Below are 23,020 nucleotides of genomic sequence, written 5' to 3'. Positions count from 1 at the left end.
CTCTATCTTGAAATGAATAATTTCTACTTCTCTAGTGAAAGTTAAAAAAGCAAATAAATGGAATATTCATAGTTGACCATTGCTATACAATTTAATATTGCTAAGAAGTCAAACTCAATATATTTCAAGGTGACATTAAACTTTTTAATCATTCTACTACATACACTCCCTCCTAGTTCTAAAAACACATAGTGAAACTGGAAACCGTAAATGTTAAATGGCAAATAATTATAATATCACCAAGCTGAGCTTAAGAAAAGCTACATCAATTGAATAAACTATTCATTCCAATAGCAGCTTTTTTAATCACTGCTACCTACTAAGTAAAAATGTTTGAACTTTCCTCAAACAGCAGGGAAAAAAGTAGAAAAAAAGTTATCTTTGGGTTATTCAATTACTGTTTGTTCCCACTTTTGAAGACAGACTTATAAACAATCTTGCTATATCCTCAGTAGCAATAATATTTACTATTACCTGCAGTGGTCTGTACAGTGCATACTCATCCCTGAAAAGCTGGTCATGATGACTAACACAATCCAGCCAACGCCCATCGACCATTGCTTGTCCAATTGCTATAGCTTGTGCCCTGAATGAAGACCAACAAAAATACAAAGCTTTAAAAGTCAGTCAGAATAATTTTACAGGTACCTGACAAAACCCAAACTTAATGATTTTTAGGTCTAATCAGAAGTGGAATTTCAAGCGGTCTTTGGATAAGTAAGGGACAGAACAAGAAATACTTAAAAGCTAAATTAAGAGAGTCTTCCAGGTACCATATTAGAGGAGGAGAGCCTACTACTAACAAAGCAGTCCTAACAAAACTGAATTTTAATTACAACAAGCATTTATTGAGTGCTTAATGTACACACATTCCTGAACTTACTGGAAGAGAATAACGTCACTGAGAATAGCATCGCTCCTACCAACAAAGAGCTAAATTACAGTCTTGATGAGAAGACAATACTAAATATCATAGGTATAAAATGTATATACATACATACACAGGAAATATAGACCTAAAAACAATCCATTGCATTTATATAGTATTTCACAATCTATAAAGCACTTTTGCCAATGTTACCTCATTTCATTCTCACAGCCTATTCACAGGACTGTATATTTACCTCACATTGGAACCGAACAGTCCAAATCTCAGAGAGACTGAATAACTTGACTAAAAGCACAAAGCTAAAAAGAGATAAAGCCAAAACTGGAATACAGACCTTCACTGCTTAAAGTTGTTTCTCTCTCTTCCCACATACTTTTCTTCTCATGTAAGGAAGAACAGCTATTCTACCCAAGTGCTAAGAGCCAGGGGATATGTTATAACTTGAAAGATTAGAGGACCTGTCTATTATTCTATTCTACAAGAGATGTGTGAGACAGACAAGGACACTCCATACATAGCTGATGAACCCAATTCTCAAAACAGGTTGCAGTGTCTAGATTAGTGAATAGTAGCAGGAGAATCCCCTTTGGCCTTATGCCCCAGCTCCATCCCCTAATCATGCTTTACTAGAGAGCTCTGTGTTTTGGAAATTACTGCACATTTCATCTTTTAATAAGGTAAATTGTAACACACATACACACACACACACACACACACACACACAAACCCCGTGGCTCCTTGCATCTATTCTCTAGTAACTAAAACCCAGATGGGAAGAGGGTTGAGAAATTAGACCCCAAACTACCAAATGCATACAACAAACAGTACCCTACTTACAAAGAAATTTATTCCTCCTGAATCTCCAAATATGTGTTGTCATTAAAAATAAAGTAATGAATAATATCAATAAGTCCTTCTTAAGATCACAATACCTGGTAGCAATGTGTCCATTTCGGATTAACCAGTTGACTAATTCCTTTCCCACAATGCAATTGGGATGCGTTCTTAGCCAGTAGCGGTGATCCTGAAACTCCATTCCACTGCTGTGATGGCAGATTTTCTTCCATAAGTCCTTTAGCTGAACACTGTCCTGCAATCACATTAACAGCAAAAAATTACTCATGAGAGGAATGCCATATCCCTTTTCAGATTCTTTTCTGTGTGATTTTTAGATTCATAAAAGGCAATTCAACTCAGACTTCTTTGTAGTAGCCAACTTAGACAATTTGATATAAATGACACATGAATGGGGAATACCTTGAATTCAGCTCAATCTAATTCCAAACATACCTTTTTCTCTTGAAAATGAGCTAACCCAAACACTTCATTTTTTCAGTCAATGGCACATATTACCAACCTCCTGGTTATCTAAGTGCAAAATATCACAGTCTTCTTTGGAAACAAGTAAAGGGAGAGGGTGCAATAATCACACTAATCTAAGGTACCTAGCAAGCCTTTACTCTACCAGATTCTCACCATTCTCACCTATACCCAACTGCCAATGACTTTTCCGACAGGAAAGCCTTCAATGAATTACTACCCTGCTCAAAAAAACTTCCAATAGTGTTCAATGCCTACAGATTCAAATCTGAACTTGTACGGGTTGAATTCACTGCTTTCTTCTATGTAGTCCCCAAATAACTTTCCATTCTACTGCCCACAGATTCCAACTTAAACTCTCATCCAATCTCTTCCAATTAATTAATCCTTCTTTTGTCCATGGAAAATGTCATACTTATTCTCACCTTTATACCTTTTCTCACACCCAAAAATAAGATTCCTTTTCCTTACTGCCTATCCAAATCCACTCCATACTTCAAAGTCCAAACCAAGTCTTCCTGTTTAAAGCCTTTCCTGACTCTCACACTAGTGAAGATCTTTCTATTCTTTGACTTCTTATAGGACTCAAGGTCCATTTTACACATTTGACACTCTTTTGCTACTAAAGTATTACATCTTTTATTATTAAAGACCTTCCCATTGATCCAATTTCTACCTCTTAAATTATAAGCTTGAGAAAATAAGTCATATCTTCCATTTCTATGACTTACCCTTAGGATTGAACAAAGTATGTACATATAGATAAGTTTAATAAACAACTGATTATCATCTAATATAAATATATAGTATTAAGTGCTTGAGTTTTCCATATGAATGAGAAACATGTTTCAAAATTTAAACAGCAATCTGGGACCTAACTAAAAGTTAAACTCTCCTATTACGTAGGCACCTAAATTCTGATCTTGACAGATTAAAGGTGTTAAGAAAATATTAATCAAATATGTGGGTGTGGAACATGACCAATTTTTCAGGTGATCCTAATAAACACTTAAGCTAATTATTTCCTCTATTTAGTTTACATGCTACCAGCTAATTCACTTCCATGGTTCTTTAAAAAAAAAAAAAATCAGTGAGCTAACTATCCTTTAGCAATGGGTCAAAAATACTAGACTAGTACCAGAAGAATTTTGCGTTCATCCTCAGTGGTTGTATCTGTTCTAACATATGTTCGGTTAGCCTGGGGACTGACAGATGTCTCATAGGAAGGTACCATAGGAGATCCAGATCGATCCAATGACAAGTTAGTAATGCTGGCCGATCTGGAAATAAAAACAAAAATAAAATCATAGTTGTAAATAAATAGAAATAAACAAATAAATTAATAAGATTACAGTGAAAATTCATTTTGAAATAAATGTTCTCTTGTCCCTTTAAATATAATATGATTGTTGTGATGGTCATATACAATGTTGTCATGGGGGGAAATGGATAAAGGGAACAACAAAAACTACGTGAGTCTAAAATTCTTTCAAAGTAAGTTTAAAAGAAAGTGGTAATGGAAAGATTATAGGAAAACTATAAAGGCATTTCATACATCAGTGATATTTCAAAGGAAATAGATAAAAACTTTTCTTGTTAAAATGTTGAAAATTAGCTTTGTTTTTCTTTAATTGACAAATAAAAAGAATCAGAGTCTAAATACAGAAATAATCTTCCAGATCACGGGTCAGCAAACTACAGCCCACATCCAAATCCAGCCTGCTTCCTGTTTCTGAATGGCCCGTGAACTAGGAATGTTTTTATACATGAATAGCTACAATCGATCTAATGATAAGGAACACTATCAGCAAATACTAACCTAAACTAAGCAAAACGTTACCCCTCCCCAGCAAAAAATGAATTTCTTTCTTCTCATCAGTAGATCTATATTGTAAAATATTACACTAAATTATTGTATTTTTAATTTATCAATAAAAGATTGGTGGAATTTGTTCTTTCTTGTTATACAAGTACCTGCATAATATCCTTAGTGTTGCCTCTTGGCAAAGTTACTAGACAAATGACTTGTAAGTGGAATACCAGCAGTATCAAGGAAGCTTTTATTTACTAAAAATTGTAACTACAAATTTAGTTAGCTTCTACCTATAGAAAATGAAACCCAATTTTAGCTTCCATATGAAAGAGAAAAGGGAGAAGCATTTACGGTATGTTAGACACTACATAACCCATTTATTCAGGTAATGAACGTATCTTACCTCATTTAATCCTCACAGCACCCCATGAAGTAGATATTACTAGCTCCATTTTACAGATAAAGAAATCAAGAATCAGAGATTAAGTGATTTGCTTAAGGTAATCAGCTAATAAATATCAGGGCCACCATTCAAAACCAGGTCTCAATTTTAAAACTTTGTTTTACCCAATAGGCAGATACAGATACTATTAAAATAACTTTAGAAATTATTCACATGTGTATCACAGATTCAGCAAAAAGTCATTTTTAGTAATTACTGGGAAGTCTATAAATAGTGTTCTTTTAATAATCAGCTTTTCATTTCTTGGCATATTCTTTTAGTGAAAGATTGCCCCATGTCTTATTCAACTAATTAAAAAAACTCTTTTCCAATGGATGCATTTATTCATGCTTTGTGCATCTCTAACATTCTAATCATTCCTACACATACTCAGGTATAGTAGCAAAAAATTTAAAGAAAAGTCAATTAGTAAATTTTGCTGTCAAAAACTCCAATAAATCGGTTACTGGTAATAATGCTGACTAAAATTTTATTTACATATAGTACTAACTGACTGAATTATTTCTCTCCTAAAGATTTAAATGACTCTTAGCATTAATTCAAAACACATGGGAGATACATTGTAAATCAGAATAGCCATCTCCGTGTTTGTATATATGCCAACAAGAATATTGTAATTTGTCCCATGTTTTAAAAAATAAACAACAAAAAAAATCTATTGACCCCACATCCCTCTGCTGCATTTCCCTCCTTTGATTACAGCAAAACTCCTGTCTCCCATTTCTCCTGAACCCCCATAACCCAGTGAAATTGGCTATCAAGGTTACCTATGACCTCTACTTTGTTAATCTAATGGTCAGTTTTCAGTTCCTCATCTTACTTGACCTATCAGCAGCATAGGACACAGCTGATAATTCCCTCCTCCTTGAAAAACTTTCTTCACTTGGCTTCTAAAAACACCATATTCCCCTGGTTTTCCTCTTATCTCACTGGCCTCTCCTTCTCAGTTTCCTTTTCTGGTTCTTCTTCACTTCCCCAATCGCAGTCCTTGGTCATCATTTTCTCTTTCCACACTCACTCTCTTCATGAGCTCATCCAGGTTCATAGCTTTAAATTCCAACCATAGAATGACAATATCTCCAGTCTGTGCCTGTCTTCTGAATTCTACATTCATATACCCAACTGCCTATTTGGTCTCCCACTTGTATATCTATAAAGTACTTCAAATTCAACATGTTTAAAACAAAAACTATTCCTCCCAGTCTTCCCCATCTCAGTGAACGGCAATTCCATCCTTTCTACTGCTCAAGACAAAAACCTGAGTCATCTTTGACTCCTTTCTTTTTATTGTAGCCCACATCCAATTGGTTAGCAAGTCCTATTAATTCTACCACCAAAATGCATCCAGAATCTGACAATTTCTCATCACCCCTACATCAAGAACCCTGGTCTAACCCAATTCTCTTTACTGCATTATTCTAACAGCTTCCAAAGAAGTCTCCCTGCTTCTACTCTTCTTGTTATTTTTGATGTAATTATTTAATGACACGGAAAAATAAACATGTTATGAAATATGCTGGTTATTACAAAGTGATGAGTAGAGCTACTTCACTTTTGGAAAAAAAAAAACAGTTAAAAAGTATCAGCATGGGTAGAGCCAAGATGGTGGCATAGAGAGGAGCAGAAGCTAAGTAGACCCCCTGAACAACTAAAGAAAACCAGAAACAACTAGTAAATAATCCGGAATAACTGCAGGGGGACAGACGTGACCATCCACTCATCATACACCAACCTGAATTGGGAGGAATGCCCGAGATCACAGCATAAAATCTGTAAGTAAGAACTGCGGATCCAAATCGGGAGACCCTTCCCCCACAGCCCGAATTACAAAGCCTGCTGGTACCAGAGAGAAGCTTTCTCCCAGCAACCGAATATAGTTCAGCTGAGCTCCAACTGGGGTTTTAATTAGTGAGTGTGAACTGCTCACTACGAGGTAGGAATCCCCAACAAGTAGACAGAGGCTTTGGGTAACAACTAATCTTGGAAAGCCGGAGGGTCGCCTCAGACTAGCTCTGTTCCTTTTTCGACTCAGTGAAGAAAGCCTCGGCCATTTTCAGTTCCCAGTTCTGTGACCCACACAAGGGTGTGGCACAGGCAGAGAGAGACCATTGAAATGCTAATGACCTATCTTCTCTAAGAGGAAAAGGGTGGGGCCCAGCCCTACTACCTGCCTTTCATTCAGAACTTACACCAGTCAAGAACTATAGGCTAATCTTTGCATCAGGCAGAGAGCGCCCCTGCACCACCCGGTGGCCTGGGGCTTCCCTTGAAGGATGACGCACACTAGTGACATAGCACAGCCTTCCCTCAGCAGCGGTCCTGGAAGATCACAGCTGAGAAGGGGAGCCCACTTGGAAAACCCAGGGACACTACGTCAATGCCGGTGGTTTGTGGGTCAGCGACAGAGAAAATATGGGGCAAAACTGAAATGAAGGCTTAGACTTTTGCAACAGCCTTGAATCTCCGGGAACACCTGGAAAGTTTGAATACTAAAGTGGCCCTGCCTCCCTGACCACCCAGACACATGCACCATGTTCAGGGCAGACAGCTCCAACAACAAACCCAAACTGAGTTCACCAACTGAACCCCACAAAAATCATTTCCCCACACACCACAGAGACAGAGTTGGGGAGAACTAACTTGAGGGGTATAGGTGACTCACAGACGCCATCTGCTGGTTAGTTGAAGAAAGTGTATGCCACTAACTGGTATTTCTGAAAAATTAGATTGGTATTCTTTTTTTACAACTTGAAAGAACCCTATCAAGCAAAGCAAATGCCAAGAGGCCAAAAACAACAGAAAATCTTAATGCATATGATAAAACCAGACGATATGGAGAACCTGATCCCAAACACCCAATTCAAAATATCAGAAGAGACACAGTACCTGGCACAATTAATGAAACAATCACAATCAAGGAACGAAAACATGGCACAGGATATAAAAGACATGAAGAAGACCATGGAATAGGATAAAAGGGACATACAGAAGACCCTAGAAGAGCATAAAGAAGAAATTGCAAGAGTAAATTAAAAAATAAAAGATCTTACGGAAATAAAAGAAATTGTTGGCCAAATTAGAAAGACTCGGGATACTCATAATACAAGATTAGAGGAAGCTGAACAACGACTCAGTGTCCTAGAGGTCCACAGAACAGAAAATGAAAGAACAAAAGAACGAATGGAGAAAAAAATTGAAAAAATCGAAATGGATCTCAGGGATACAAAAGATAAAATAAAACGTCCAAATTTAAGACTCACTGGTATCTCAGAAGGGGAAGAGAAGGGTAAAGGTCTAGAAAGAGTATTCAAAGAAATTGTTGGGGAAAACTTCCCAAACCTTATACACAATATAAATACACAAAGCATAAATGCCCAGCAACTCCAAATAGAATAAATCCAAATAAACCCACTCCAAGACATATTCTGATCAGACTGTCAAATACTGAAGAGAAGGAACAAGTTCTGAAAGCAGCAAGAGAAAAGCAATTCACCACATACAAAGGAAACAACATAAGACTAAGTTGTGACTACTCAGTGGCCACCATGGAGGCGAGAGGCAGTGGCATGACATATTTAAAACTCTGAGAGAGAAAAATTTCCAACCAAGAATACTTTATCCAGCAAAACTCTCTTTCAAATTTGAGGGAGAGCTTAAATGTTTCATAGACAAACAAATGCTGAGAGTTTGCCAATAAAAGACCTGCCCTACTTCAGATACTAAACGGAGCCCTACTGACAGAGAAACAAAGAAAGGAGAAAGAGATATGGAGAATTTTAACAGACATATATAGAACCTTACATCCCAAATCACCAGGGCACTCATTTCTCTCTAGTGATCACGGATCCTTCTCCAGAATGGACCATATGCTGGGACATAAAACAATCCTCAATAAATTTAAACAAAACAAAACAAAAAAAAAAACAATTGAACATATTCAAAGCACAATCTCTGACCACAATGGAATACAAATAGAAGTCACTAATTTTTGAATTGTAACTCCACTATTTACTTCCTACATGATACAAACTACACAAACTCTAATGACAAATCAGTGGTTTGGAACTCAATGTAAAAATGTAATTTTTGACAAGAACTATATAAAGGTGGGGGAATGGAGGAGTATAGGTATGTAGTTTATGTGTCCTATTGAAATTAAATTGGTATCAAAGAAAAACAAGATTGTTATGGATTTAAAAGTTTAATTTTAAGCCCCACAGTAAACACTAAGAAATTATCAAAGAGTATGACCATAGAGATGAAAAGTAGAGTATGGGTTAAGAGAAATGGGGGAAGGGGCAATGGGGAGTTAAGAAATGAGTGTAGGGTTGCTGTTTGAGGTGAAGAGAAATTTCTAGTAATGGATGGTGGGAAGGTGATAGCATTACAACATTCTAAATGTGATTAATCCCACTAATGGAAGGCTAGCGAGGGGGGGGAATGGGAAGATTTAGGCTGTATATATGTCTACAATTGAGGGAAAAAAAAAAAAAAAGACAGCCTAAATAGATGACAATTGAATGCCAAGGATGACCCTGGATGGGATCTGAGGATGGAGGACAGGAGGCTCAAAGGGACACAGTTGAGACAAAAGAAAAGGAAATATAGAATGTAAGCTTTGTATCATTGTTGAATCTCTTGTACTTCTTAGCTGCACTTAATAGGATTGTATAAAAAATGTTCTTGTTCATGGGAATTGTATATGTGAATTACAGTGTTTGTTCAAGGATGTGTGCAGCTAGCTCTCATATGTTCAGAAGACAGAGCAATAGATGATGGATGATAGATAGGAAGAGAGGGAGGGAGGGAGGGAGGGAAAGAAATAGCGGTGTGACAACATGTTAAAGTTAGTGGATCGGGGTATCGGGGGAGGGGGGTCAGGGAATGCTGGAGTTCTGTGTATGAGATTTGTATTGTTTTTGCAACTGTTCCTATAACTTTGAATTTATTTCAAAATAAAATTAAAAAGTAGATTGGGGTGATGAATGAACAACTATATGATGCTAATATGATCAACTGATTGTATACTTTGGATGACTGCATGGTGTATGAATAAATCTTAATTTTAAAAAAAGTTAAATAAAAAAAGTATCAGCATGCATAGAAAAAGCTGGAAAGTTAGATACCCAAATATCAACAGTATTCAGTTCTGTTGAATGATTAAATATTCTTCCTTTTGCTTCTGTGTATTTTTCTGAAACATGATTATTTCTGAAACAAACAAACAAAACAAGCTACTGAAGGGAAAATAATTAAAATGCCAGGAGTTAGGAGCCCAGCAGCCAATTTCTGATCCCCAGGAAGACAGGGCCAGCCTGGCGCCCATGGTCAAGCCCAGAAGCAGGACATTGTTTTCTTTTCCTGCTAGAATGCTACTTATAAGACTATTTGCCCTACACTTGATGTTTTCAGTGTACTTGTATTTCATGGGACTCTATGAACGTTAACTGGCACAACAGCAAAATGACAGCAGGAACTTTGATTTTAAACTGCTACAAAACAGAAGTCTAGTATATAAGACACACTAGAAATAAAGTGCTCCCACAGCAGAAAACCCTCCTGACTAAACCACTGGCTTTGCTGGTTTTCTCTGACCTCCCTTCATTTTCAGCTTTCACTGCCAATTTCGGTTTCATGGATTCTGAAAGAGGTAATTTTTCTCACAAAGACACTAACATGAATGTTCACTGAGCAATGACTATTTGATGGCCTTGCTATGAGTCTACTGATACGTGGTCTTGCCATTTACCACTGCAAAGTCAAAAGAGAGTACCAAAATCCAAACCCCCTTGAAATTAATAAATATGAATGAGTGTCCCATTTCTTGTTGTTTTTTTTTTTAAAAAAGGATCTTTGCAAAGTTACCAAGTATAGAACAGCAGATTACACCTATACTGGTGTAAATGAGGCTCAAAAAGCCCAGATTTTCTCCTCAAATGTTAAGACTGCAAGGAGTGCTTTATTCAAGTAGCAAGTAGTATAAAAAAATTTATACCACCTTTAACCTAAAGTGTTTCTAAAGTATTTCCCAAAGTTCTCTGCTGTTTTATACTGCAGCATTTCCAGGAAGGATCAAGAACTGCTGTGAAAGTCCAAGAAACAACCAAAATCAAAAAATAAACCAAGACTATTTTCTGCATTATCACCACCTCTCCAGTACACCCTCTCACCTGCCTTTTAGAGTGAGTTTAGTATAGCCATCTTTGCCATAAAAATTTTCAGGCACCAGGGGAAGAAAGGTTCAGAAAGAATTCTATTAACAAAAATGACATAAATATGGGGGAAAAAAGATTTTAAATTAAAATATTGTAGCCTCACAACAAAGACCAAAAAAATTCCTTGCTTTTCTCTTGAGCAACCAAGAAAAACTGAAATGTTTTATACCCAAAAAATAAAAAAGGATTTGCTGGGAATAAAATTGTTCAGTACTTGCAATCCAAGTTAATTAATACTCTTACTAGATTAGTCCAAATCATAGAAGTAAGTTCTCTTGATAGATCAAGGAAACAAAATCCATTTCAGGACAAAATTATTCAGGATGAAAGGAAGGTTTGTTTTTAGTGACAGAACTGCCTGTTGTAGGATGATTTCTTCCTACGTTTTTGAAGATTTTGGACTCCTGATTTTCTTGGCTTTCTGGTAGCCAAATCCACCACCTCCTCCTCTCTTTTTATGTTTGCCATCGTTGCTGTTCACATTCAGATCAACAAAAAGAGGCACCCTGAGACCAAATGACACAGCAATCTGAGGCAAATTTAAGATAACATCCCAGATTTGTTTCAGAGAATGGGAATCATATGCTTCAACATATGACTTATATGCTTCCTGGACTGACTTATGAAGGAACTAGTTCTTTTCAATCAATTTCTCAAGCTGAGACTGAATGTCAGAAATTTTGGACCAGGAAAACTCAAATTCACTTAATAGAACCTTGGATTGCTTCAAGTAAGGAAGGAAACACAATTCTTCTGGGCACAAAATAGAAAGGCAAGTCCTCCTTCTCTAATTACGCCTCTGGCTGGTTGTACCCACACAAGTGTATGTGTTCCTCAGGGTCATCTGGAGGGTCATACTGAACAATGTAGTAGACTTCAGGAATATCCAGCCCTCAAGCTGCCATGTCTGTATACAATGTATACCAGAATCTGCATTGCAGAACTGGAAAAAGGTGGTTGTCTGCTTATTTTGCTTCTGACTTCCATGAATGGGCAAGGCATGCAAATCAATGTAGTTCAACAACTTGTAGTGGTATTTCAAGGGCTTAGAGGATGAAAAGAAGATCATCATTTTCTACTTTCAGTTCTTCTTAAGGAATGTAAAGAACAGAAGGAATCTCTTTTCAGAGGGACAAACAACATATTCCTGCTCAAGCCCATCCACTGTTACATTAGTTTTATCATCAAAACACCAACATACAATGGCTCCTTTTTCAGAGAAATTCTTGCCAGGTCTTCAACTTTGCAAGTCTGTTGTGGCAGAAAAGAGACGGGTCTTTCTGCATTTGGCAGAAGTTTAATAATTTGCTTTAATTCCTCTTCAAACCACACATCCAAGATACAATCAGCCTCATCAACAACCAGACACTGTAGGTTTTTTTATACATCAACCCTAGGCTATTTTGCATATTGTCCAGGAATCGACCTGGTGTGGCCACAATGATGTTGATCCCATTAGCAAGTTTCTGTGCTTCAACAGACCTGTTACTGTCCCCATTATCAACTGTATGTGTGGACGAGGCGAGTTATTAGCTCCTTAAGCATACTGAAAGTCTGCATGGCCAGTTCCCTAGTAGATGAGAGAATAAGGACTCCTGTTCCATTCCTGTGCATGGATTTTAACTTAACAATGAGTTCAGCAACAGGGATGAGAAATGCCAGGGTTTTTCCACTGGCTATTTTTGCAGCCACTAGAAGATACCTGCCCACCAGAAGTGGTCTGACTCTTTTATGTTGAATTTCAGTCATTTCTGTAAAGTCCATTTCTTTTATTGCCTTCAGAGTATTTTCACTGACAAGCTTAGTTACGGATGCAAATGAAGTGTCCCTGTCATTCCCAGGGACAAGCCGGGCACTTCACTGTTATCTTCATCACCTGGCTCCTCCACACTATTTTCTGTTTCTTCAGGAGCTCTGGCAGCTTCTTCTTCAGACTCCTCTTCATCTTCAGTTTTTGCTTTTTTTTGCATCGGGCCCAGTATTTTCTACCATTTTTTTTTTTCATTTTGTTCTTTTTCTTATTCTGAATTGGGTGACTGTGTTGCTGCTTCACCATTGGTTAATGTGGTAGATTTATTTAGGGATTTTTTTAACTTTAACATTTTTCACCATTTCATTTGACATATCTCCATTTGGGGCTTCTGGCAAACACACATTTATAGACTGTTTTACGAACTTTTTAACTTTTCCAGCTTCCACAGTTTCCTCAAATGCATCTCCATTTTGGGTTTCAAACAGGCTCACTTCTGAGGCCCCTGCTGCTTTAGGTTTCAATGCCGCAATTTTAGCTTCTGCTTCTCGGTCTTCCTGTGCAGGAATTTCATCCATAGGTGAGATATAACGTCAGCTGGGCACCTTCACTGCAGCGCCGCAGTGGAGTTCCTCCCTACTCATATGCCCTATAATCTACTCAACAGAGCAGAAGACTCCCTTTAAAACATAATTCAGATCATGTCACCCCTTCTTCAACTCTCCGTTCACAACTCTCTAAAAAGAGAAAGGTTTTTTTAGAGTAGAATATCAACTAATAAATGTAGAAAGAATGATGGAATTACAAAATCACCATTTTGCAACAAAACATACCAACCTTTGACTTGGGCAAAGATCTTAAATGGGTGCTAAAACCATGAGAGAAAGATTGATGCAGAACAAGAAATTTATGCAATCTCAAAGTATGTACCCAACATATTGTTTATTTATTATAAAAGGGGAAATAGTACTTTATAGTGGAGTAACTCAGTAGATACCACCTTAACCAAGAGATCAAGACAACATCACCCAATACAAGATTCTATTCAGTTGTATGAAATGGAAGTATACATGCATAGAATGATTATAGGCAATTATTTCAAGGAATTTGGCAAAGAAATAAGAATATAGGTAACCAGAAGCGGAACACAGAGGAGGGATTTTTGTTTATTTGTTTTTCATAGATAAGACCTTAGTTTGTTTAAATGCTGATGGTAAGGAGTCAGCAAAAAGAGGTGGAAAATACAGAACAGCAATGGAATAACCATTTTCTTTTTTCCTCCTCTTAAGAAACGGGAAGGGATAGGATGCAGAATACAAATGGGGGAACCAGCATTGGTTAAGAGGTAAAAAAAAGAAAACGGAAGGGCTCCAAATGTAATCAAGCTGGTAAGTGGTAGTAAAAGTTGAGGACATCCTCGTCTATTTCCCCATTGCTATATAGTAGAAAGCAAGCTTGTCTGCTTAGTGAGAGGAAAGAGGATGTGGGTTCAGAGATCTGAAACCAGTAGAGAATGTTGGAAAGAGACACTGAGAAAACTAAAGCAAGAACAGACTAGCATAAATAAAATGATAGTTTAACTCAGCTTCTAGAGCTAAAAAAAGGTATAACAATCCATCTCACCCTTTTTTTGTCTGTTTGTTCTCCTCATTACTTTGAAAAGAAACAAAAATCAGATACAGAATCAAATGTTTTCATTTGGCACTTTACCTATTTCGAGCAGGAGATTTCCCAGCATCCTCTTGAACAGATACAAGTCTTGTTGAAAGAGCAGTGTTTGAGGAGTCGGGATGAATCAAACTATAAGGAAAATAAGAAAATAGTGAGACCATTTGGAACAGTTAAGAGAGGAAGCCATATTTAAAATTTTTAATGAAGGGCTTTAGCATTTAAAAGCCAATTGTTTTCTTTACAGTGAAATTATGTGTCTGTTTTATTCCTTTCATTAGCGTGGAAATTGTGTTTAGTTTTTATCTTAAGCACACCAAATGCCAAAGGATGATAAAGTTTACTGAGCATAAGGAATGCCAATACAAGATTGAAACTGATTGGATAGGTGACTTATAGAACTCCTTCTTACATCATACTACAAGAGGCTGAAGGAAGTTTAATGTCCTAGATTTTCTGGGACAATCCTGATTTCAAATGTTATTCGCAGTCCCTATAAACCAATGGAATACCACTACAGAGTCAGGCAAATCTAGGACCAAAGTGCAGGCTCTACCTCTTACTAGCTAATCTCTATTAATCTCTGCATCCACATCTGTCAGAAGGAAAAAATAGTGCCTACAAGAGACATGATGACTAAAAGAAAATGAACTAAACAATTAGCACAGAACCAAAAATTTAACTTTTATTCTTCCTTTGACATCTATTCTACATCTGTCAGAAAGCTTTCATACTTTGGCTTTATTAAATCGCACTTGTCAATTCTGGGCTCACACAACAGGGCCACGGCACACAAAAAAGCCATTATTAACTAAGGAAAGTAAGATCTGAAGAACCTCTGTATTTCCTTTCAACTGTTTCATTAAATATAGATTTTTTAAAATTTATAATATGTAAGATATAAAAAATCAATGCCACAAACACCCACCATGCAATTTAAGAAAAAGAGCTTTACAACTGACTTCAAAGTTTCTAAGTTCCCTGTCTAACCCTGTCCCCTTCCCAGCCTTAGATGAAACCACTTTCCTTCTATTCCTAGATAATGTATTGTTTATTTTAACGTATTTTTGAACTGTATATAAACAGAATCTTAACTGGATGTATGATCAAGTGACTTTCTTTTCTACTCTACATTATGTCCTTAAGACTCATTCATGTTGAATGTAGCAATTCATTCATTTTCATTCTGTTTAAATTCACAGGTTACATACTAATTTCTCCCTCCCTTAAGAGAAAATCAGAGAAATGTTACTTAAAGTTCTGAGCTCTTTGACATGCCAGATTTGGCATTATGTTTAAAAAAATAATTTAGCTATAGAAAACAATCAGAAATTTGTAAGCCTAGGATTCTAATTCAAACAGTTTCAGGTAAATGCCAAAAAATAATCAGTAACATCCTCTACTACCAGGCAGTGCAGCATACTTAGTTCTGTAGAAAAACACAATGTTCCTTAAAAAGTAAAAATACCTAATTCCTTTTGCAAATATTATGACTACAAATCTTATGAGCAATCATCTTTTCAAAGAAGGCTACATAAGGAATTTTTAATCTCAATGATTTCTGTTGCCTAAGGAATCACTCAAAAAAATATTAAGATATATACGCCACGCAGCCCCAACAAAGAGTGTTCCTAAAAACCCCAATGGATACCCTGGGCTCTATAAAAGTTTTACTTATTAAGTTTGTTTCCAGAGACTTAAAGCCTCTGGATTGTTCCTATGCCAGATAAGCTCTGAAACCCAGAAGTACTGGTCTCCCCAAGAAAGAACAACAACCAGTTTCAACCTTCTGCTCCATAATGTCGACGCTGCTTTTCAGCACGAAGCGGTTAAGAGTCGTTGCCGAGATATCCAGATATCCCTCAGGATTGAGGGAAAACTGTCATATAAGAGGGAGGAGTTACAACCAATAAGTCAGGATTTAAGGACTGATTATGATTACTGAATCATTACATAGATATTCCTTTTCACTTTCCGGTACATCAGAGTATATAGAGGGAAATACCTGCAACCTGAACTGTAATCCAGCTGCCTTGATCTCTGATAATGATTGTACAGCCTTTATCTTGTGCCCTTGTGATTGTAAAAACCTTGTGACTAACCTTCGCTTGTACCCATTTATCAGTTTTTTGACTTTAAGTCTTGTGATCACTAAAGACATCCCTAATGTTGATTATAATGAAGGGTCTTGGGTCAGTCCAGAACTAACCCATCCCAAGTCCAAAGTTAGCCTGATAACCAAAACTGGATCTAGCCAAAATGGGCCCAACTGACATGTGTAGTAGCTTAGACTTTAACCTACAAGTCACCTATATCTCATTATAATACTAAAAATCACACCCCCATCCTCATATTAAGGCCACCATTTTCTTATATACATTCTGTGACTAAGCATGTAATCAATCTGCACATGCTCAATAATTAGATCACTTCTAATTACATAATCTGGGCCACTGTACTCATTATTCTAAAACCTACCCATCTTTTGGTTATAAAACTATCAGAATTACTGCAGTTCAGGCAGACAGATTTTGGACCAATAGGCCATTTGTTCTCCTGCTTTGTGCCTAGCAATAAACTCTTTCTCTTTGAAAAAACAAACAAACAAACAAAAAAGATACATATGGCATGCACTGTTCTTGATGTCAAGGAAAGAGCAGTGAATAAAAAAGATATAAAGTCCTTAGTTCTTATGGCGCTTACACTCTAAGTAGTCAATATCATAACTATGCATAACCATTTTCTCTGAACGTTCTAGAAACAAGTGTAGAAAAAAAGGGAAGAACAGTGAATTTGCAGGAAACAATTCAGTGAAAGTAAATGTCAACTAAGAGCACTCAAAAGTCACAAGGCTATCAGTATTTCTAAAATATAAATAAAATTATATTTAATCAACAGTACCTTTGCCAGGCCAAATCATCCTCTAAAAATATGTTGCGACTAGCTTTTCTACTCCCAACAGGTGTTCGGGGTTCACTAGGATCAAGCACAGACACAGAACAAGCAGAATCTGAAAGAGCATTCAAGTCTTCTCCAATGGAATTACTGTCTGTGGAATGAGCATAACTTAAGGCTATTTTTCTACAGTATGTGCAAGCTCGAAGGTCTCCTAGAGGAAAAAAAAAATTTAAGTAAAAGATGGCAGTAATATGAGACCTAACAGAACATTTCAAGTCCTTGGGTTAACAGTTAATCTAATAACAGAAAATATGTTCAAGTAAAAACTACTGAAAAAGACATTTTAAAGAAGTTAAATACTTTAGTTGGCTGGTTTACATATTTTAAGAACTATAATTATGATTAATTCATTCAGGTACCTAAATTACCTCAAGTATTTATAACAAGTTAAGAAAATATGACTCAAGCACTAGAAAATAGTGCTTTAAAAAATCTTTTTTAAGGTTCTAAAAGTTAAATAAGGAATCTCTAAGAGACAGTATATTCCATGTAAAAAAAAGTTTTTGAATAGAATAAATAAATCAACACAAAGCAAAACATATTTTCCCTAGGCAACAATAAGGAGGTAAAATGCTATCAGTCTCCAATATGAAGCCCTAAAAAGTGGCCTCCACAAGGGGGCACAATTTTAAAAACAAACTAATAAAAAATGAGTTTGCACAATATGAAAGATGGGGCTAAAAACTGTAAAAGACATCCTTGTAGTAAAAGTTAACATAGAAATGAAACATTCTTGGGATATAAACAACAGGTCATTTAATATAATACTTTTAAATAATGAATTTTTTTTTAGAATGTGGTCCTATCCAAATCTAAGTTTTCATTTCGACCCTATTATTTCCATAACACTATTTTGCATGATTCTATAACATTTTAGTATACTAAAACAAGGAGCTAAGATAATTAAACTTTTCTAATAACATGTTATTTAACAATTTTACCTTAAAACTTTACCATTAATGTTAAAACACTGAAGTGATATGGAACAAAAGACTTCTGAAAGTCAACTGAACTGTGTTTTAACCAGAATTACTGCCAAGTATAAGAAAAGACTTTTGTAACATCATAAAATTTTTTGAAAACATCATAAAATTACTTTTATATAATATTCAGTTTTACTGAATTGGGCATTAATTTTAATCAAAATTAAGAGCTGCTCTCTCCCAGCCTGAGTCTCCGCCCACACCTGTTGGAGCCTGTTTGCGGCGACTGACCCGAGTCTATGAATTCTCTGCTCTGGGACTGTCCCCCCTGCCCTGACCCCAGCTTTCTACCCTTTGAAAACACCAAGAATAATGTCTCTGCATTAGTTTTTATTAGAGCCAATCACCTGTCATACTTGGAACAGGGATAGTACCCAGACTGCCCTTAGCCCCAATAACCATGAAGTCCACATCTATAAGAAGAACGGGAGCCAGTGGGTGAAAGCTCATGAACTCAAGGAGCACAATGGACACATCACAGGTATTGACTGGGCTCCCAAGAGCAACCGCATCGTCACTTGTGGGGCAGACTGCAATGCCTATGTCTGGAGTCAGAAAGATGGTATCTGGAAGCCAACCCTGGAGATCCTAAGAATTAATCGTGTAGCCACTTTTGTGAAGTGGTCCCCACTAGAGAACAAATTTGCAGTGGGAAGTGGAGCACGACTCATTTCTGTTTGTTACTTTGAGTTTGAGAATGACTGGTGGGTAAGCAAGCACATTAAAAAGCCTACTCATTCCACGGTCCTCAGCTTGGATTGGCACCCCAACAATGTTTTGCTGGCAGCAGGAGCCTGTGACTTTAAATGCAGAGTATTCTCTGCCTACAGTAAAGAAGTGGATGAAAAGCCAGCCAGTACACCATGGGGCAGCAAGATGCCTTTTGGCCAGCTGATGTCAGAGTCTGGTGGCAGTGGCACTGGTGGCTGGGTTCATGGAGTCAGCTTCTCAGCTAGTGGGAGTCAGTGCGCCTGGGTCAGCCACGACAGCACCGTGTCTGTTGCCGATACCTCAAAAAGCATGCAGGTTTCAACTCTGAAAACGGAGTTCCTGCCACTCCTAAGCATATCATTTATCTCTGAGAACAGCATTGTGGCTGCTGGCCACAACTGCTGCCCAATGCTCTTTAACTACGATGACCGTGGCTGCTTGACCTTCATCTCCAAACTAGACCTTCCAAAACAAGAGCATCCAGCACAACATGTCGGCCATGGAACACTTCCACAACATGGACAAGAGGGCCACAACCGAGGACCACAATATAGCCTTGGAGACACTGCACCAGAATAGCATCACTCAAGTGTCTATTCATGAGGTGGACAAGCAAGACTGTCACAAATTTTGCACTACTGGCATCAATTGAGCCATGACAATTTGGGATTTCAAGACTTTAGAATCTTCTATCCAGGGCCTTAGAATAATGTTAAGATGAGTGAGCCTCCAGGATCTAGCATGACAAACTATGACTGACCACAGCTCTGCCATTTGGATGGGGAGGAAAGCCAGCCACCAAGAAACACTGAGCACATCATGTGCAAATATTGCTTGTGTGTTTTTGTTTGAATATAATTGGTCTTTGAAAGCAGCAATTTTTTTTTCTGTTTCATTCCATTTTTGACCAAAGCTTCTCTCTAAACAGTTTATTATGGAAAACTGTCACACTAACTTAAAGGAAGGGGTAGGGAGGTATGTAAATTGTCTGCTAGAAAGTGAAATAAAAATAATGAATGTGTAAAAAAAAAAAAAATAAACATGGCTTGTTGATTTACTCATTTTTGAGGCCACAGTTTAACAGGTGAAAGCTATTAAAACTCAAAGAGAGAAAGCTACTGAAGCAAGAAGCTGAAAGCAAGGAAACCCAGAAGAGAAGTGAGAGACTAGCAGACACCACCATGTGCCTAGCCATGTGACACAGGAGTCCAGGATCCAGGATCGCTGGCAGTCAGCCTTCACGAAGAAGTGGGAGAAGTGGGAAACAAAAAGTAACATCCAGGGAGAACGGAAGAGAAACAGATACCAATGCCTCAGGCTGGTGGCAGAATGTCCCAACAGCTTGTCAGGTTCTGTTGGATTCCTGTTTCCACTTCCTCCCCATGGATTTCTCTGTGCTGGAATTTCTTCTGCTTATAAAGACTCCAGTCATCAGGATTAAGATCCAACCTCATGCAGTTAGACCACACTTTAATGAAAAATCAATCTTTCAGAGGTCCTATTTACAATGGGTTCACAACCATGGAATACGGGTTAAGATTAAGAACATGTCTAAATTGGGGTACATAAGTTAATGTACCACACTCCTTATTTCCTTCCTGGATTATCTCTTTAATTTTGATAGAGCACCACGTAAAGAAAAATGAAATTCTTGAATTCATTTTCAAAAAATTTCAAAAAATACATAAATCATTCTTGATAGATAACAGAAGCTAAGAAAGAGAAAAGTTAATTTGTAAAGAGATATTTGAGGAGAGAAGAAAAAATTTGAGGATATACTGGATGGCATCCATTTTCACATCAAAATAAGAAGTGGTTCTTCAGCTGGGTTGGAGAAGTGTGATGAGATAACTGAAGAATATTTGGAAGACAAGCTATCACTATTCAACAGGGCATTAACAAGAGGTCATTAAATCATTGCCTAAGAGTTATAAGGGACTGAGCAACTCAAGTCAGAAGCATACATTTTAATGGGCCCAGTTATGTGCAGGTACCTAGTGGTTTGCTGAAATCTGGGATTTATGTTTGAAATAACTTGTTTACTTTGCTTCTGACTACAAAATTAGTACGTGTTTACTGTAAGAAACTTAGAATATACAAATAAAAGCAAAAAAAAACACAAAAACACTGAAAACTCTTAACACTAAGAAATAACTATTCCTACCATTACAATGTATATCCTCTCATATTTTTTCTATGCAGAAATGCAAACATTATTGTCTTAAAATATGTTTTTCTTTCAATGCAAACAGTGACATGTCCAGTGTCAAAAACTTAGAAAATACTGAAACATACAAAATATAAAACTCTCATAATCAAATAATGTATACCTGTACATAGATATTCATTTTCTCAAATAAAAATAAGACCATGGTGCAAAAAAAAACCTCCAAAGAAAAATATACCCACTTCAATCAGGACCAAAAAGAAAAAAAGGAAACTCTGGACTCTGGTCTGTTCTATGGACACATTATACCAGTTGACCAAAGTATCAGTCAGAAAGTGAAATTATTCCTTGCAGAAGGTCTTTAACTTACCAGAACAAGACTTAGTTCATTTCTTAAAACATAAAGAAATCTCCCTTAACCAGCCAGTAATTTAGACTAAAATGATCAGATCAATAAACAGAGCCAAGTCTGACCATAAAAATAAAGTTTTCATCTCATGTAAGGGCCAACTGAGCACACGACTCTATTATGTGATGGGGATACAAGGATTGATAATAAACAGTATGCCATCAAAGAACTCATGGTCCGGTGGAGGTGACAGACACATATAATCAAAAAGCTGCAGACATGATATCCTAAATCAAAATTCCAGAAGGCTTCCTTTGTAGAAATTAACAAACCAATTATAAAATTCATATGGAAATGCAAATGGTCAAAATGACACCAATAGCTAATATTCACTGATCCCTTTTTATGTGTCAGAAAATGTTCTAGGTAGTGTACATTTATTCAAGGCTGCTGTGTATAGCTGTGTCCTGTACAGATTATCCCATTTAATCCCAACAACAATTATATGAGGTAGGTAATGTTAACCCTATTTTACCAATGAAGAAACTGAGGAACAGAGAAGTTAAAGCAACACCCAAAGTCATCTAGCTATTTAGTTAAGATGTGGTTTCCTGAAAGGGTACTATTCCAGCTTTGGGAAATCAAGGAAAGTTTCCTAAAGGTAATGCCCAGGCTAAATCATAAAAGATGAGGAATTAAGAAAGAGGAAGACAAGTGTCAGTCAGGGAATGCAGCATCAGCAAACTTGCTAAAGCTAGCCCTGATACATGCAGTAGGCACTAAATTTAAGAGCTGAACAAAGGTCCGTGTCCTCCAGGAGCTTTCAGTGGAGAACACAGACAAGTATCCAATTTCAACCCAGTGTAAACCAAGTGTTAAGACAGAAGACTACACCAAGTGCTATTAGAACATATAGAAAAAGTACCCCAACCCAGTCCTGACTAATATCTTACACTAAGAAGAGTTGCCAAGAGAGACAGATAAGGGGTGAAGGGGTGAAGAGGTGAAGTGTTCTAGGCAGCAAGATCATCATAATGAAGTCCTGAATTTAAAGAAAGCAGAGAATGACCCAATAGAAAACTGTAAGTATTATAATAGGTAAAGGCAAAGGGATGGTATGGCAAAAGAAAGAGGTAAACAAGCCAGGAAAGGAAGAGCCTTAAAGACCATATTAACAAAACGGGATTTTATGCTAAGGGTAATAAGAGTTCTGAAAAGGTATTAGGCAGGGGAATACCCTGACATGATTGGATTAGAATTTTATATAGAATACTGACAGGCATATGAAAAAATGAGTTAGAGGTAGAGAAAAATTAAAGGTAAAAAAGTCTCTTGTAGGTTCTAATTACATTCCAGGTGAAAGATAATGGGAGTCTGAACTCCCATTCTACTGTTAAGTCCTTAAGAGCAAAGCTATGTCTCACTCACCTTTGTGTCCCCTATATCTTACCTATAAAGCCCAAAATAAAAATTGGTTGAATACTGGTCATATATTATAACTATTTTATAGAGATAACCTCTAAAATTTTTTAAAACTGCCAATAAAATGCATTTACCTGTGTAGCCCATAAATTTCCCAGGGATTTCTTGGTTACAGCAACGACTACAAAAAATCTGCCCACACAGTCGGCAATGATGTCTGCGCCTAAAGGTCGTAAATTTCTCACTACAGTCATAGCACTCTTTACATTGGCTATCTGGCATCCAGTATTGCTTCAAGTCACTATCCTGTAA

At 37.0% G+C, this 23,020-nt stretch overlaps 1 protein-coding gene and 1 pseudogene across 16 annotated transcripts in view; one reads left to right on the top strand and one right to left on the bottom strand.

The window, feature by feature from the left end:
- The window catches only part of PIKFYVE (phosphoinositide kinase, FYVE-type zinc finger containing), a 115,045-nt gene that overhangs the window by 82,592 nt on the left and 9,433 nt on the right, over positions 1 to 23,020 (bottom strand). For all 16 annotated transcript variants that reach the window (XM_037848493.1, XM_037848491.1, XM_037848498.1 and 13 more), the window contains 6 exons: positions 22,843 to 23,014; positions 17,020 to 17,227; positions 14,161 to 14,250; positions 3,348 to 3,489; positions 1,822 to 1,979; positions 475 to 586 (listed from right to left, as the gene is read on the bottom strand). In XM_037848493.1, coding sequence (XP_037704421.1) covers positions 475 to 586; positions 1,822 to 1,979; positions 3,348 to 3,489; positions 14,161 to 14,250; positions 17,020 to 17,227; positions 22,843 to 23,014 — 882 coding nt within the window. The remainder of the gene's footprint in view (positions 1 to 474; positions 587 to 1,821; positions 1,980 to 3,347; positions 3,490 to 14,160; positions 14,251 to 17,019; positions 17,228 to 22,842; positions 23,015 to 23,020) is intronic.
- Positions 18,345 to 19,491, top strand: LOC119544512 (annotated as a pseudogene).

This window comes from Choloepus didactylus, chromosome 9 (genome assembly GCF_015220235.1).
Source record: "Choloepus didactylus isolate mChoDid1 chromosome 9, mChoDid1.pri, whole genome shotgun sequence".
In the NCBI taxonomy this organism is placed as follows: Eukaryota; Metazoa; Chordata; class Mammalia; order Pilosa; family Megalonychidae; genus Choloepus; species Choloepus didactylus.
This window is presented reverse-complemented; position numbering and strand designations above follow the sequence as displayed.